A 15,959-nucleotide genomic window follows, 5' to 3' on the forward strand; every position below is an offset into this window, starting at 1 on the left:
TCAGTAGTACGTTTTATTGTACAATAAAGTACAATAAACTTATTTGAGCTTTTAATGAACTATTCTTGAGAAAGGCATAAAACATCCATTAGATAAATAAATAAATATTTGAGCTTTTTTGAGCTTCATGTCCACAACTATTCGGATTTGATCTACGTCTAGAAGACAACAATATCTCGTTTTGTTTGTTTGCGTTACGTTTAACAGCCTCCTTGTTTCAAACCGATCCGACAGTGCCTTGATATTTATAGTGCTGGCATGTCATGTAGAAGACATGACATACTTCAGAGGCGACAGCACTTTGGCGGCATGAACTCGCCCTGCCACAAGAAGACACCGTATATGTACACACATCTAATGACTCCTCGTCGTCATGTGACTGAAAAATTGGATGACGTTAAAGGATACATATATAAGCACATACGCATTATACTGACACCGGGTCGACGAGCTTTTGAAACGTCTGTTTATGGTCTCAATATGAAGAGTGCGCCAAGGAGGTGTAAGACTTTTTAAAACCATTGTTCATAGTTGCTATTTACGACACAGATGCAGAGTATTGTTCCTTTGTCTGTAGTGGGGGATTTGTAAATTTAGCTAAGCCGATGGTTTGTTCTCTAGGAGGAACCTCTGGTTTCATTTATGTATTTTAGTTGATTTTGTTTTAAGGCCACGATCTTTGCACTTGTACGACGGTGTATGGTCAGTTTTTTTGATCATGGGCATCGAAGTTAGATTCGCAGCGTTGAAGACAATTTGTCTTGTACCAGTGTATGCGGTGTACCGGTGTGCTGAACATGTAGGGCGTGAGTATCAGCAGTGCTGATACAGAAGCCTTGAAGAGCCCTGTTTGGTGTCGATACGCATTGCGCACTGTGATTTACGCCATACATACATACATCCATAGTAACCTCTGTAAAGATACTCGTGTCCATGACCTGCCTCTGTGTCCACGCCGCTGTCCGAGGTCCGGCCCTGTAACCACGCCGGCTGGTATGACCCACCTCTGTAACCACGCGGCTACGGCCCACCTCTCTGACCGCTTATAGCGATCACCTCGAAGTCGGGAAAACCCCGGTATCAAACTTATACCAAAGACATTAAAAATGCTACTTTGTTGCTGCCTCGCTTGGCGCTAAGCACTGAGAGGTTGGAGCCAGGAAACATTTAGTTGTGGCCCGGTGTCAGTATGATATGACTGGGTGGGGGTGTCATATCTGGTGTCTTCGGCATGATACTTCACTTTGTCGGCATGGACTCGCTCTGCCACAAGAAAACGCAGTGTATTTGCCCACACACCTGATGACTCCTCGTCGTCATAGGACTGAAAAAGTGTTAAGTACGACGTTAAACCCCAAGCATAAGTATATACATACATCGGTAAGAACGTGGCCACGACCCACCTCTGCAACGGCGGGGCCACGACCCATCTATATGTAACGCCCGACAGATGTCACTGCCTTGTATTTGTATCGCCTTGTGTTTACTATACGGATGATACATGTTGACTGTTGGACTGGCTGTAACCATATAGAGAATTTTTTGATGTATTACCAAGAGTGTTAAGAGCTGTTGGTAGACTTTCAGTTGGTGGTTTCTGTATCAGAAGCATATGTGTATGATTCTTTCTTGGGGTTTGCGCGTTGGTATTTTAGCCGTAATTTTCTCCGCCTTTTAGTGTCGATCCTTGTTGCGTGGTGAAATCTTGTCTTCCATTAATATGGCGTGAGATACGATCTGTAGGCCTACGTCACGGGTGGAAAAGTTCGTCAGACAACCATCGTGTATGTGAAAATTTCTTGTTTTGAAAATAGAAAGAAATACGAAGAACATTTCGTTAAACCACCATTCAGTTGATATCTGTAAATACAGAGGCTATATACTGTAATTGGATAATATAACCTGACGTAATATATATTTATTTTAACGTGCAAGGAAAACCCATATACGCACGAAAACCCATACATAAATGCCGCAGATGTATTATTAATAGCCCACCGGAAAAAATGCAGGCCTAAGAAAAAATATATGAATGATGTGTAGACCTACGAATGGCACCATGTGTCGGCTTGTAATATCCCGTACAGTAACCCAATAGACGCGACCTACAGATGTACCTAAATACGCTTTACTTCGAGGGCTCACATAATTCTGCAGGTGGTAACAATAGTAATAAAACAATGAGAAGTTACCGAAACAAGTCAAAACAAATTCGGAAATGATTTTAGAGAGGATGATGGAGGTTCGGTCAAGAAAGGGGATGAGAAGGCTTATGAGCCGAGCCCTTCAGTTTACATGTGATATACCGGTAGTGTATGTCTTGTAAAAAATACACATCCTACTCAGTTCTTTATCAAAGAGGACCACGTACTGCAAGAGTATTTTTATTACGTGAGCATTTGCTCCATCAAAATTTTATCTTGAAACAAAAAGATCCGGAAGAAGTGTTCGACAAGGGAGGCAATTCCACAGAGTTAGTTCCCTTGTACAAGAAATCTCCTGCGGAATTACCAGAAATTTCCAAACATCCCCTCGTGTTTGTTAGATAGGTTTTAACCGGTAAAAGAGTCACTACGCAGACTGGCTTTTGGCAGTGTGGACCAGACAGCTTGCAGACGCATTTAATACAGACGGAAGAAGCCTGATAATAACGCACTGATGGCCACTGACGAAATCGCGACAGCAATGGAAAGCGAAAGTGTTGCCTCGGATACTACGACAGCAACGGAAGATAACGGAATTGACTTGACACCAAACAAAGACGGCGGCGTGCTGAAAAAAATTTTGAGGGAAGGAACAGGAAGTGAAACCCCAGGCAAAGGAGACACGGTTTATGTGCATTACGTTGGCACTCTCCTTGATGGGACGAAATTTGATTCCAGTCGAGACCGCAATGAACTGTTTGATTTTAAATTGGGCATGGGTAATTATCACTATCAGAAAAATCACCTAAATGAAAGGTGAAATAGACCTGTTTACTAGTGTTGTTGGCCTGTTCAAAACTTACACAAACGTGAACTTGAAAAATAACAAAAGAATAGAAGGTTGATTTTTGCCGATTACTAAAGATTAAAGTACTATAGGACACAGACATAATCATATGTGAAGGCTAGACACATTCTGATTACTTTTCCAGAAATAATTTGTTCCTCAAAAGCTATAATTTTAATTTTTTATGGTATAATCTTCTTCAGTGCTAGCCCAGAAAGACCCCAACTCCTTTTCTTATAACGGCTTATTGTCGTTGGATTATTGTTGCTAACAGTATTAATTTCGTAGTCAAGGAAGGGCAACTATCTTTGTTATCCAACAACTCTCGCACAAAATAGGCCTACCCACTGCACTGCCATCATGTGTCCCATCAGAATTAGATTTATTTATTTATTTATTTATTTGATTGGTGTTTTACGCCGTAAAGAATATTTCACTTATACAACGGCGGCCAGCATTATGGTGGGTGGAAACCGGGCACAGCCTGGGGGAAACCCATGACCATCCGCACGTTGCTGCCAAACCTTCCCAAATACGGCCAGAGAGAAAGCCAGCATGAGCTGGACTTGAACTCACAGCGACCGCATTGGTGAGAGACTCCTGGGTCATTACGCTGTGCTAACACGCTAACCAACTGAGCCACGGAGGCCCCGCCCGTCAGAATTAGAATAGATGTAGCCATGAAGGCCTCCGCTGCACACAAGCCTTGGTCACTGCCGCCTTCTTAAGCAGCTACTGCCATGTCCTCCTTCATCGAGGAGTAGTGGGAAGATGGAGACAGTGTCCGTGGACTGCGCTGTGGAAGCTTTCATGCCTATAATAAGTCTATTCTAAAGCGAGTGGGGACACATGTTGGCAGTGCGGTGGGTGGGGAAAGCAGGCCTTTAAGTTGCTGTCTTTTATTTATGTGAGACTTGGTTGATAACAAAGACAATCGGCCTGGACCTTTGTTGAGTACAAAATTAATATCGCCTAACGCTGAGACACCAACGATGTTAGGCCAGTAATAGAAAAGGAGTCTTTTGGGGCTACTTCAATGCCAGTATCATCTGGGTTAGATTTAATTTGTTTTCACATGTAGTACTCTTCTCACGTGACCAAAGAGTGTGCTATTGATCGGCTAAGAGCAGCTATGACGTTACTGCAAAATTATGAATTATAGCAATTCAGCATTTCGTTAGTTTTGCGAGTTGATACATGTTTTGGTGGGATAAGGTGGGAGCTCTTGCAAACTAACACAGCTCAAAGATGTGATACATGCTTGTGGTGCTGCAGGGCTGACAGACCCAGCTATACAAGATGCATGTATATTCAATCTAGCAATCACAAAATCACGCCTGTCAGCTGGGTTAGTTCGCGAGAGCCACTTGTCAGACTCAAAACGGCATTAACTGGCAAGGCTGCTGAAATGGTGATTCAGCTTATGTGTACATGTATTTGACGTCATGCAAATTATCAAAATGAGGCCATCATTTGGTAAATGAAATTGATTACCAGGGATAATGATCACAAAATTGTGTGTTTGGCCGTATCTACGGCCATGTTTGGGGGCGGACTTAGGTCAAGTGTTTAGAGGTGCTTGCCTTTCAGTATAAGTGAAAAAATCTTAAGTATGGCCTTCAGAAAAATCAAATAAATAAATGCATCCATGTTAGATAAATTTTTCACAAGTGTCATGTGAGCTGTGCTTGTCCTAAAAGCGATACAAAAGAATACACTATAATAACCATTCAAGCGTATCTCTATTTCTCCATCTTTAGTAAAGGACTGCTTGATGGGCTATTCCAATAATACAGCATTGATAGTGTTTCAGGTGATGACACCTAGTAGGGATTGAAAGATAAAAATTGAAATTCTAGTTAAAACCAAATTTTTGGTGTGGTTTTTTTCCAATTCTGTATTTTAAGAGATATATGATTTGTTATAAGCAGGGCTGAGTTTGTTGTGTGATTTTTTTCAGGTTCAGTTATTAAAGCCTGGGATATCGGAGTAGCATCCATGAAAAAGGGAGAACTGGCTCTGTTAACATGCAAACCAGAGTATGCTTATGGAGAGTCTGGATCAGGACCAGTGATTGGACCAAATGCCACACTGGTGTTTGAGGTGGAACTCTTCAGATGGGAAGGTACATTTTAATTCTAATGTTTTACAGTTTCCTGCACATTGTATTTTTAGCCTAACCTACACATATCTTTGCATGTATTTAATTACTCAAGTCACGTAAATCAGTCTCCCAGTACAGGATACCTGAAAGTGCTATATCTGGTACACAGAGGCTTGTCTAAATGGAATAAAGGTGCCTGTGCACTGTTATGTATTTGTCCCCACTGACTAGTTCTGCTTGATCATCTGTTGAATGGAGATGTCTTAATTCCTGTAGGAGAAGATATCTCAGAAGAGCGAGACGGTGGAGTGACAAGACGAGTGATCAGAAAGGGGGAGGGCTACAAGACACCCAATGAAGGGGCTACAGTTGATGGTATGATAACGGTGTGAGACTTCATTTGTAGTAGGCTCATTCATCATCTCTGACATTTGTGTGAAGATCTGTAATAAAGAAACCTTTTTTTGTTGCCAAGGACTGATTTGTGCATATTATAGTTAATGTTTCGTGGAGTCTTATGTTGTTATGAAAGATTGTTTGATGATAAAAAAAAGATATGTTAATGATTCATGCTGGAAGTTGTACCAAATCTGTGACAATCACCCCCTTCATTCATTAGTCCACTCCACTATTAACAAGCATTGGTTGTTGTTGATTTCAGTTCACATTACTGGAAGGTACAATGATGCCATATTTGACGATCGAAATGTTCAGTTTATTCTGGGAGAGGGAGAGGAACTAGACATATGCCCTGGTCTTGAACAGGCTTTGAAGAAATTTGTGAACAAAGAACATTCCAAGCTCTGGATAAAATCAAAACATGCCTTTGGCAAGGAGGGCAGTGCGAAATTCAACATTCCACCTGATGCTGACATTGTGTATGAAGTAGAGATGACAAATTTTGAGAAGGTGAGTACACATGTACTTTAAATGTTTGTTCATGGTGAAAAGCCTATTTTTGTAAACTTTATAATATGTTAAATCTTGATAATAACATAATTGTCTTTATTGGCATTGTGTTAGATATATGCAGAAGTGGGAGCTCTTTAAGTATGTCTTAACATCTTGTAGGCAAAGGAAGCCTGGGAAATGGATACAGCTGAAAAACTCAACCAGTCAGAACTTGTGAAGCAAAAGGGAACAGATTTCTTCAAGGTCAGTGTTTTCTGTTGATATGTATCGTGGATTGTTTGTATATCTTGGTGTGGCATTTTCATTTTCACTGGCCATCCCTTTAATACATCATATCACGTAGATTTCAAGAGCTGAAAGTTAAATTCTAGTGTATTGCTATTATACAGTACATTATTTGCAGAATTCATTATCTTTGGATTCCATAACATTTCCATGAAAATGTATAGGAATATATGTTTATTTAAAACAAAAATAATAGATATAAGACTTCAGTCTTGTTATCTAGAATTGCATTGTTCCATTTGTAGGCAGGTAAATACAAGCAAGCCATCAACTATTACAAGAAAATAGTGAAGTTTTTAGAGACAGAGAGTGCTTTGGAGGGTGAGGAAACGAGTCGTCACAAGAGCTTGTTGTTAGCGGCCCACCTAAACCTGGCTATGTGTCAGCTGAAGCTACAGGATTACCAGCAGGCAGAGAAAGAGTGTGAGAATGCCCTGGAGATAGATGCCAAGAATGAGAAAGGGTTGTTCCGGCGCGGAATGGTGAGTCTAATACACAAGCAGAATACTAACTCAGGCCCTCTGAAAATACATAAAATCTTATTGAAAATCATAAATAAGTATTTGTAGCATATTTTTTTCAAATGTGGCCCACGTCAGAGCCTGCATATGTGATTTTACTATTGTATTTTCGTGCTTTGATATGTTTTTTTTATGCCAGGCACGGCTGAAGCAAAATGAATATGAGTCGGCTATAGAGGATTTCCGGGAAGTGTTGAAGATTGACCCAAACAACAAAGCTGCCAGAAAGGAACTCAGTCTGGCCACACAGAAACTCAAACAGTTCCGGGACAAGGAGAAGAAACTCTATGCTGGCATGTTCACCAAGCTGGCTGCAAAGGAGGTTAGAATTCATGCAGTCCTTCTAAGTCATTCCACTGTTAAGCATTGGTGTATGTGTGCCACTGCTAAGTACTGGTGAATCTGGTGTCAATGTACAGGATGCTTTATTGAGACAGCACTGTAGATATGATGTACCTGATACTAGTCTGTTATTAGGAGGAACTGTTGTGTTATGGGTCATTCCACTGCTAAGTACTTTTGGATCTGGTGTCAGTTTACAGGATGCTTTATTGAGACAGCACTGTATATATGATGTCCCTAATACTAGTCTGTTATTGGGAGGAACTGTTGTGTTATGGGTCATTCCACTGCTAAGTACTTTTGGATCTGGTGTCAGTGTACAGGATGCTTTATTGAGACAGCACTGTATATATGATGTCCCTAATACTAGTCTGTTATTAGGAGGAACTGTTGTGTTATGGGTCATTCCACTGCTAAGTACTTTTGGATCTGGTGTCAGTGTACAGGATGCTTTATTGAGACAGCACTGTATATATGATGTCCCTAATACTAGTCTGTTATTAGGAGGAACTGTTGTGTTATGGGTCATTCCACTGCTAAGTACTTTTGGATCTGGTGTCAGTGTACAGGATGCTTTATTGAGACAGCACTGTATATATGATGTACCTAATACTAGTCTGTTATTAGGAGGAACTGTTGTGTTATGGGTCATTCCACTGCTAAGTACTTTTGGATCTGGTGTCAGTGTACAGAATGCTTTATTGAGACAGCACTGTAGATATGATGTCCCTAATACTAGCCTGTTATTGGGAGGAACTGTTGTGTTATGGGTCATTCCACTGCTAAGTACTTTTGGATCTGGTGTCAGTGTACAGGATGCTTTATTGAGACAGCACTGTAGATATGATGTACCTGATACTAGTCTGTTATTAGGAGGAACTGTTGTGTTATGGGACGTTCCACTGCTAAGTACTTTTGGATCTGGTGTCAGTGTACAGAATGCTTTATTGAGACAGCACTGTAGATATGATGTACCTGATACTGGTCTGTTATTGGGAGGAACTGTTGTGTTATAGGTCATTCCACTGTTAAGTACTTTTGGATTTGGTGTCAGTGTACAGGATGCTTTATTGAGACAGCACTGTAGATATGATGTACATGATAATGATCTGTTATTAGGAGGAACTGTTGTGTTATGGGTCATTCCACTGCTAAGTACTTTTGGATCTGGTGTCAGTGTACAGGATGCTTTATTGAGACAGCACTGTAGATATGATGTACCTGATACTGGTCTGTTATTAGGAGGAACTGTTGTGTTATGGGTCATTCCACTGCTAAGTACTTTTGGATCTGGTGTCAGTGTACAGGATGCTTTATTGAGACAGCACTGTAGATATGATGTACCTGATACTGGTCTGTTATTAGGAGGAACTGTTGTGTTATGGGTCATTCCACTGTTAAGTACTTTTGGGCCTGGTGTCAGTGTACAGGATGCTTTATTGAGACAGCACTGTATATATGATGTCCCTGATACTGATCTGTTATTAGGAGGAACTGTTGGGTTATGGGTCACTCCACTGCTGAGTATTCGTGGATCTGGTGTCAGTGTACAGGATGCTTTATTGAGACAGCACTGTACATATGGCGTCCCTGAGACTAGTCTGTTATTTATAGGAGACACTGTTATGTGTATTTGGGTCATGCCACGGCTAAGTACTGGTGGATCTGGTGTCAGTGTACAGGATGTTTTATTGAGACAGCACTGTAGATATGATGTATCTGATACTGATCTGTTATTAGGAGGAACTGTTGTGTTATGGGTCATTCCACAGCTAAGTACTTTTGGATCTGGTGTCAGTGTACAGGATGCTTTATTGAGACAGCACTGTATATATGATGTCCCTAATACTAGTCTGTTATTGGGAGGAACTGTTGTGTTATGGGTCATTCCACAGCTAAGTACTTTTGGATCTGGTGTCAGTGTACAGGATGCTTTATTGAGACAGCACTGTAGATATGATGTACCTGATACTAGTCTGTTATTGGGAGGAACTGTTGTGTTATAGGTCATGCCACGGCTAAGTACTGGTGGATCTGGTGTCAGTGTACAGGATGCTTTATTGAGACAGCACTGTAGATATGATGTACCTGATACTAGTCTGTTATTAGGAGGAAATGTTGTGTTATAGGTCATTCCACTGTTAAGTACTTTTGGATCTGGTGTCAGTGTACAGGATGCTTTATTGAGACAGCACTGTATATATGATGTCCCTAATACTAGTCTGTTATTGGGAGGAACTGTTGTGTTATGGGTCATGCCACAGCTAAGTACTTTTGGATCTGGTGTCAGTGTACAGAATGCTTTATTGAGACAGCACTGTATATATGATGTACCTGATACTAGTCTGTTATTAGGAGGAACTGTTGTGTTATGGGTCATTCCACTGTTAAGTACTTTTGGATCTGGTGTCAGTGTTCAGGATGCTTTATTGAGACAGCACTGTATATATGATGTCCCTGATACTGGTCTGTTATTGGGAGGAACTGCTGTGTTATGGGTCATTCCACTGCTAAGTACTTTTGGGTCTGGTGTCAGTGTACAGGATGCTTTATTGAGACAGCACTGTATATATGATGTCCCTAATACTAGTCTGTTATTAGGAGGAATTGTTGTGTTATGGGTCATGCCACTGCTAAGCACTGGTGGGACTGGTGTATCTGTTGATAGCCATGGTAGCACACATCGCCTATGTGTATGTTGTCACTATAATTAGCAAAAAATTCGTTTTATTTTCAAACAGCAAAGAAAAACACTGTATGGACTTTATTTAGTGTCAGAGTGTCATGTTAATGTCATTTTGTCAACATATACATGTGCACTGTTTTCTTTTTATAATTTTGCCTCACATATTAATGCTGGAGTCCTACTAAAGCACTGCGCTATGGTTCTGTCATGGAGACTGACTTGTTATTATTTTGGTGTAATATGACCAAAATAATGTTTGAGCATTGTTTAAACCCTAAACAAACACAGGGCAATCCGTTTCTTCATTCTTCTTGTTCTGCTTCAGGAAAAATTGAATACAAATGAGGTGAATGGTACAGATAGCAGAAGCCGATCAGAAGGTCATGATAGTGGCTCAGCGGGGAGTGGGGATGGAGAAGCTATGGAGAACTAAGCAGACTGTACCTCCTCACCACGAACATGCTACAATCATCAGACGCACCAGTGACGTCATTGACATCTAGAACAGTCTTGCCACCGACGTCATTGATATCCAGAATAGTCTCACTAGCGTGATTTGTCTCTATTTGGCGGTTACCGAGTTCTATGAAGTCAAGAGACATTTACCTGCAATTTTGACCCCTCTGTATTGGCTGCTTTACAGATATTTTTGCCAAAAAATAGGTTTGCCAAGCTAAAATTCTCGTGTACATGTACATGCTGAGTATATAGAGTATCAGCCAAATCATTCGAACTCACAAAACTAGTATGGCACAGTTCTTTGATGGAAATGAAAACATTTAGCAGGCATCTTATTCGACTTTTCAATCGTCCTGTATGATGAGAGTATGTAAATCTCAAGGAAACATTTCTCAGTTGAGATTTCTTCTGGTACGCATCACTTACATCCTCATTGTAATTATCAGAAATTCATTTTGTTTTCAAATAGCATAGATAAAAGCTGCCTGAGCTTTAATATGGACCAGAATGTCATATCCATATCGTTTTATCCACGTACACGTGTTTTGTTTTCTCTTCATAATTCATTTGTTGTGATCATGAAAATAAAAGGAACTACTAAAACAATTAGCTTAATCTATACATAAATGTACATGTGCCTTTTTGATTTGTCCAAGTACTCGATGTCTTAAATAGAGCTTTCTTCATTTTAAATGCAGGTGTATCTTGACTCTTGGGTCATTTTTTGACGTCAAGCTCAAGTTGTTACCATCTTTTTTTACCCTTTTTAAATTTACAGTGAAGTGATAATGTCAGCCATACCGCCTGTAGCAAACTCCATTTTTTTTTGACAATCAAAGCGATTTAATAGCTTTTTGTTTGTAATAAGAAGCAAAATCCAGGATACAAGTCTTAATGCGACATCTCTCTTCTGAACGTGAATTTTCTAGGTATAATAGAACTGATACACGAACTCTCCCTAGGAGTGAGGACAAATTTCGTTGCGAAGCATGATTTCGTGCTACATGAATCTGACCTAAATCCGGTTTTAACAGGTTAAAGTTGGACGTTTATGGTAGTATTTGTGTGATGCAGAATCGAAGATGAAGATTCTGGTAGGCCTTATTATATCGCCTACATGAAACCATGACCGTGAGAATATGCCATAAGATATCAAAAACGTTGTAACGATGGCAGAATATGAAAATGTACTGTTTACTCTATATAGTAGTTAACATGGCATTGGGTGGGCAAGATAAAAACGGTAATCCTCTTAAATTCTCAGTTATTCAAAGTTCATTATGTTTGAAACGTAATGCTTGATTATATCAAATACATTATTTAACCTTCATGAACATTTAAGCAATGTACAATGTTGGTATGGGCTCAGCAGATCGTAATGACCCAGGAGCATCTCCCCAATGCGGTCGCGCGGAGGTCAAGTCCAACTCATGCCGGCTTCCTCTCCGGCCGTACGTGGGAAGGCCTGTCAGCAACCTGCGGATAGTCAGGGGTTTTTCCCGGGCTCCGTCCGATTTCCTCCCACCACAATGCTGGTCGCCGTCATATTAGTGAAATGTTCTTGAGTACGGCATAAAACACCAATCAAATAAATAAATAAAATAAATGTTGGTATGGCATCAAGTGTGAGTAATGTGCTATTTGAGGGGTTACAATTTGTAGTTGTTAATTCGGTAGAGAATTTTTTTCAAAAAGTCTTTAATATCTACTAAATAATGTGGGGAAAAGCCTGTCTTAAATTTGAAACATGTTGCAATACTATTTCACGTATGGTGCGTAAATTTTAATAAATTGTGTCCATAATATCCATCAAATAATATGTGTGAAACATCAAAATCTTACGTTTGTAATATTTTAACAAATTGCAGCATGTTTAAGAGGGTTACCGTTTTTTTCTCTCTGACAATGTACCAGTGAAGTTTCCTGAAATGACTTGCCGTGGAATGGATGTGAACATTGGAGGCTGCAACAGCAGAGAACTTAATAACACACGTAACATTTATGATAGACCATCGCCTTTGACAAGGACGCGTGGGAAGCCATTCTTCTAAGTCTCTTGTGGATTGGTGAGAACTGGTGGGAACTTGAAACAACGGAACAGTGGTAGAATGTCGTCAATCGTCAGCAGAATGTCTGAAAAGCGTCGTTCAGAAAATAGTGGAAAGCGTTTGCATATCATAGTTTGAAAAGGTGAGGTTTAAGGGTAAGGGGCGTAGCGAAACAACGTTGAGCAGGAGTAGGGTACGCTATCTCTTTCGAAACTATGAATGATAAATTATGTCACATAGGGTGTGTAAAGCTTGTCATGCACGAGCCATTAAGACGACTCTACTCCACTCGACTAGTCGCTCGCAGTTTATCCCAGTCGCTGATGGCCATGCAAGTTTAAAATTGCCCGGCTTACACGTATTTATAACGACTGGAGTACAACCGACTCCACACGACTGGTCGTTCGCAGTTAATCCCAGTCCCTGACGGCCATGCGATTTTATTTATTTATTTATTTGATTGTTGTTTTACGCCGTACTTACGAATATTTCACTTATACGACGGCGGCCAGTATTGTGGTGGGTGGAAAACAGGCACAGCCCTGGGAAACCCACGACCATCCGCAGGTTGCTGAAAGACCTTCCCACATAGGGCCGGAAACGAAGCCAGCATAAGCTGGACTTGAACTCACAGCGACCACATTGGTGAGAGACTCCTGGGTCATTACGCTGCGCTAGAGCGCAAACCAACTGAGCCACGGAGGCCCCACCATGCGATTTTAAGCTTGACCGGCATACACGTATTCATAACGAATGGCGTACAACTGGTAAAAGCATGAACTGGTAACGACCGGAGTACAACTGGTTAAAACATGCACGGGTAACGGCCAGAGTACAACTGGTAAAAACACGCACTGGTAACGACCGGAGTACAACTGGTAAAAGCATGCACTGGTAATGACCGGAGTACAACTGGTAAAAACGCGCACTGGTAACGACCGGAGTACAACTGGCACAAAGACGCACGGGTGACGACTGGAGTACAACTGGTAAAAACACGCACTGGTAACGACAGGAATACAACTGGTAAAAACACGCACTGGTAACGACCAGAGTACAACTGGTAAAAACACGCACGGGTAACGACCGGAGTACAACTGATAAAAACACGCACTGGTAACGACCGGAGTACAACTGATAAAAACACGCACTGGTAACGACCGGAGCACAACTGGTAAAAACACGCACTGGTAACGACCGGAGTACAACTGATAAAAACACGCACTGGTAACGACCGGAGTACAACTGGTAAAAACACGCACGGGTAACGACCAGAATACAACTCAAGTGAATTCGCGTCGTTATTTCGCATACACGAGCGGGCAAGACTCCACGCTGCAGTCGAGTTGAGATGGGTCTTAGAATGCCGAGCCTTATGCCATTGCAAGCATGTGCAAATTAACAAAAGCAAAATAATTAAAGTGCAAAACCGCAAGCATCTAATACTATGGCTGAGGTCCATGTACAGGGTGGAGACCTGGCGCGTTTCGCCCGGATGTTACGGCCAGTTTTATGCACGGCAACAGTCTATTTCCATATATGCGGAGATGAAGTCGTTGACTTGGTGGAAGGGCGTGATGTTAAAGTTAAAAAAAAAACAAAAACAACAAAAGCGACGTAGAAATGACGGTCTTATGAAGTGTGACGGTCAGTGATGAGACGACTTGCCCTTGTTCTGCCTATTGTATGATTAGGGTCTCTTATGAAGTCAGTTGATCTCGTGATGGAAACACTTGCTGTTGCCCTGTCTTTGGGCCTTTAATGAAGTCTGCGGACTTGAGAACGCTTGCCCTTGCGATGTCTGTGACATGATTATGAAGTCTGTTGCTCAGGCGTGTTTTCTAGGCGGCACAAATCAAATATTATTAGTATTTGTGCATTAACATCAATAATAGCCTACATATGTGTGACCACCTGGCTATCGAAAATTCAAAATGTTATCTGCTGAAGAATTCCAAACCACTGGCCCTATCCATCATTTCGCAGAACCTGTATGTGTTGTTTAAACAGACATTCTATAATTGACAAGAAGGCTGTTCAGTGCGCCGCCTTTCTATATATTATAAACAAACGTTTCAAACTAACTGTAGTCCTACTAGGCCTATACAATAAGGACTTTGTCTTGTTATATAGATGATTACGTAGAGGGTCGTTGAAAGCTTTCGTTTGGGCGAGTTATGCCGTCCCATGACACTTATTTCCTTATGCTGGTATCATTAGCACATCTTCCCAGAGCTATAGGTCTATATCTGATATCTCATGATTTACATCACACTCTATATGGGATTTCGTCTTTGTCCGGTACGAATTGAAGATGTCACCGAAACAGCCCACATGTATTGTTTTCCCTTGTATTACGTATATTCACTTAAGTTAGTTTAAAGTGAGTTTATCACATAAGTTTCATTTCCATGGATGTAGCGCTTTCATGTTGAATGTTGTCGCTGGTTGAGTCTTTTGGGTTGTTCCTCACTTTTCTCTCAATACTGTGTTCGTGTTATGTCAGTCATACCAGGATTTAGGGCTGTAAACAGGATCAGCATATAATAGCTGACGTCATTACTGTTACAAAGTACAATATATTATGATTCTGAATGTCACTGGAGATAGAGTGTGACGTGACAAAACTTTGACTGGTCCACCCAGAATTATATAGCTGCTCAATTGAAATCACCGTCATGTAATTTTGTAAATATATACATCACAAAACCATGTGCAAGTTTAAATGTATAGGCTATACCCGTGCACCAAGAAGCTAGAACATTATTACCGCAAGTAATTGTATTTTAGCAGATCAAAGCTACCAGCTGGAAAAGTCGCACCATACAATATACCGCTAGGCACAGGCTCTGAGTCCAACACAGAGTTTCAATATAATTTGAACCAGACCAATACCATAAAACATTCGCAATAACCCATTTATTATATTACTTCTGACATAAAATATTACAGCACTAAGTAAAACAGTGTACCGTGTCCTGGTTACACCGGTGAAATCCGGGACCGATCCCTCAAAGCAATTTCTGACTTCAGTAAAAATTTGAAATTTCATCCCAGTGCATAATTTGGTTCTGTATGTTGAAATTTTTAATAATTTATCTTCAGATGATATTTATGAACTGGTTTAAATGTTAATTTCTTGTTTCCAAAAATAAACTCCAAAAAAGTAGGCCTACTTCAAGGTTTGACTTAAGTGAGAACTAGCTTTGTGGAATCGGCGCCCAGACGCTGTCAGATTATCTCAGCCAGAGTTTCACTGTTCATGTAAATTCTTTCACAGTAGCACTGGCTTTAATCACCCGATAGCTCCATGGCTTAAGCAGAAAGAGAATAGAATATATGCAGTGAAGTTAATTGCATTTTATTCTAGTCACTGGTACAGAATTGCTTGAAATTCATCACATTGTGTTGTCATCACATTTAATAAGCAATCACATTCAAACAGTATGAAACCCTCAGATAAACTAGGTCACCTTGTCAGAAAGCAGACGACACAAGGGGTGCCCTATTAACCTAGTCGGGAAGTGCCAGTGTATAGGAGACAGCTTATGACACGACTCAGTCCACTGGCCGTGCCATGCAGTCGTTCATGGGAATACTATTTGAGATTG

At 40.8% G+C, this 15,959-nt stretch overlaps 1 protein-coding gene across 1 annotated transcript; it reads left to right on the top strand.

The window, feature by feature from the left end:
- Positions 1-2,515: 2,515 nt before the first annotated feature.
- On the top strand, positions 2,516-10,927 carry LOC135469309 (peptidyl-prolyl cis-trans isomerase FKBP4-like). The gene is made up of 8 exons (XM_064747930.1): positions 2,516-2,923; positions 4,952-5,116; positions 5,372-5,470; positions 5,757-6,004; positions 6,167-6,250; positions 6,538-6,774; positions 6,953-7,135; positions 10,167-10,927. The coding sequence occupies exons 1-8, from the start codon at positions 2,659-2,661 to the stop codon at positions 10,272-10,274; spliced, it is 1,389 nt and encodes a 462-aa protein (XP_064604000.1). The 5' UTR covers positions 2,516-2,658; the 3' UTR covers positions 10,275-10,927.
- Positions 10,928-15,959: the final 5,032 nt, after the last annotated feature.

This window comes from Liolophura sinensis, chromosome 6, assembly GCF_032854445.1.
Source record: "Liolophura sinensis isolate JHLJ2023 chromosome 6, CUHK_Ljap_v2, whole genome shotgun sequence".
Classification (NCBI taxonomy): domain Eukaryota; kingdom Metazoa; phylum Mollusca; class Polyplacophora; order Chitonida; family Chitonidae; genus Liolophura; species Liolophura sinensis.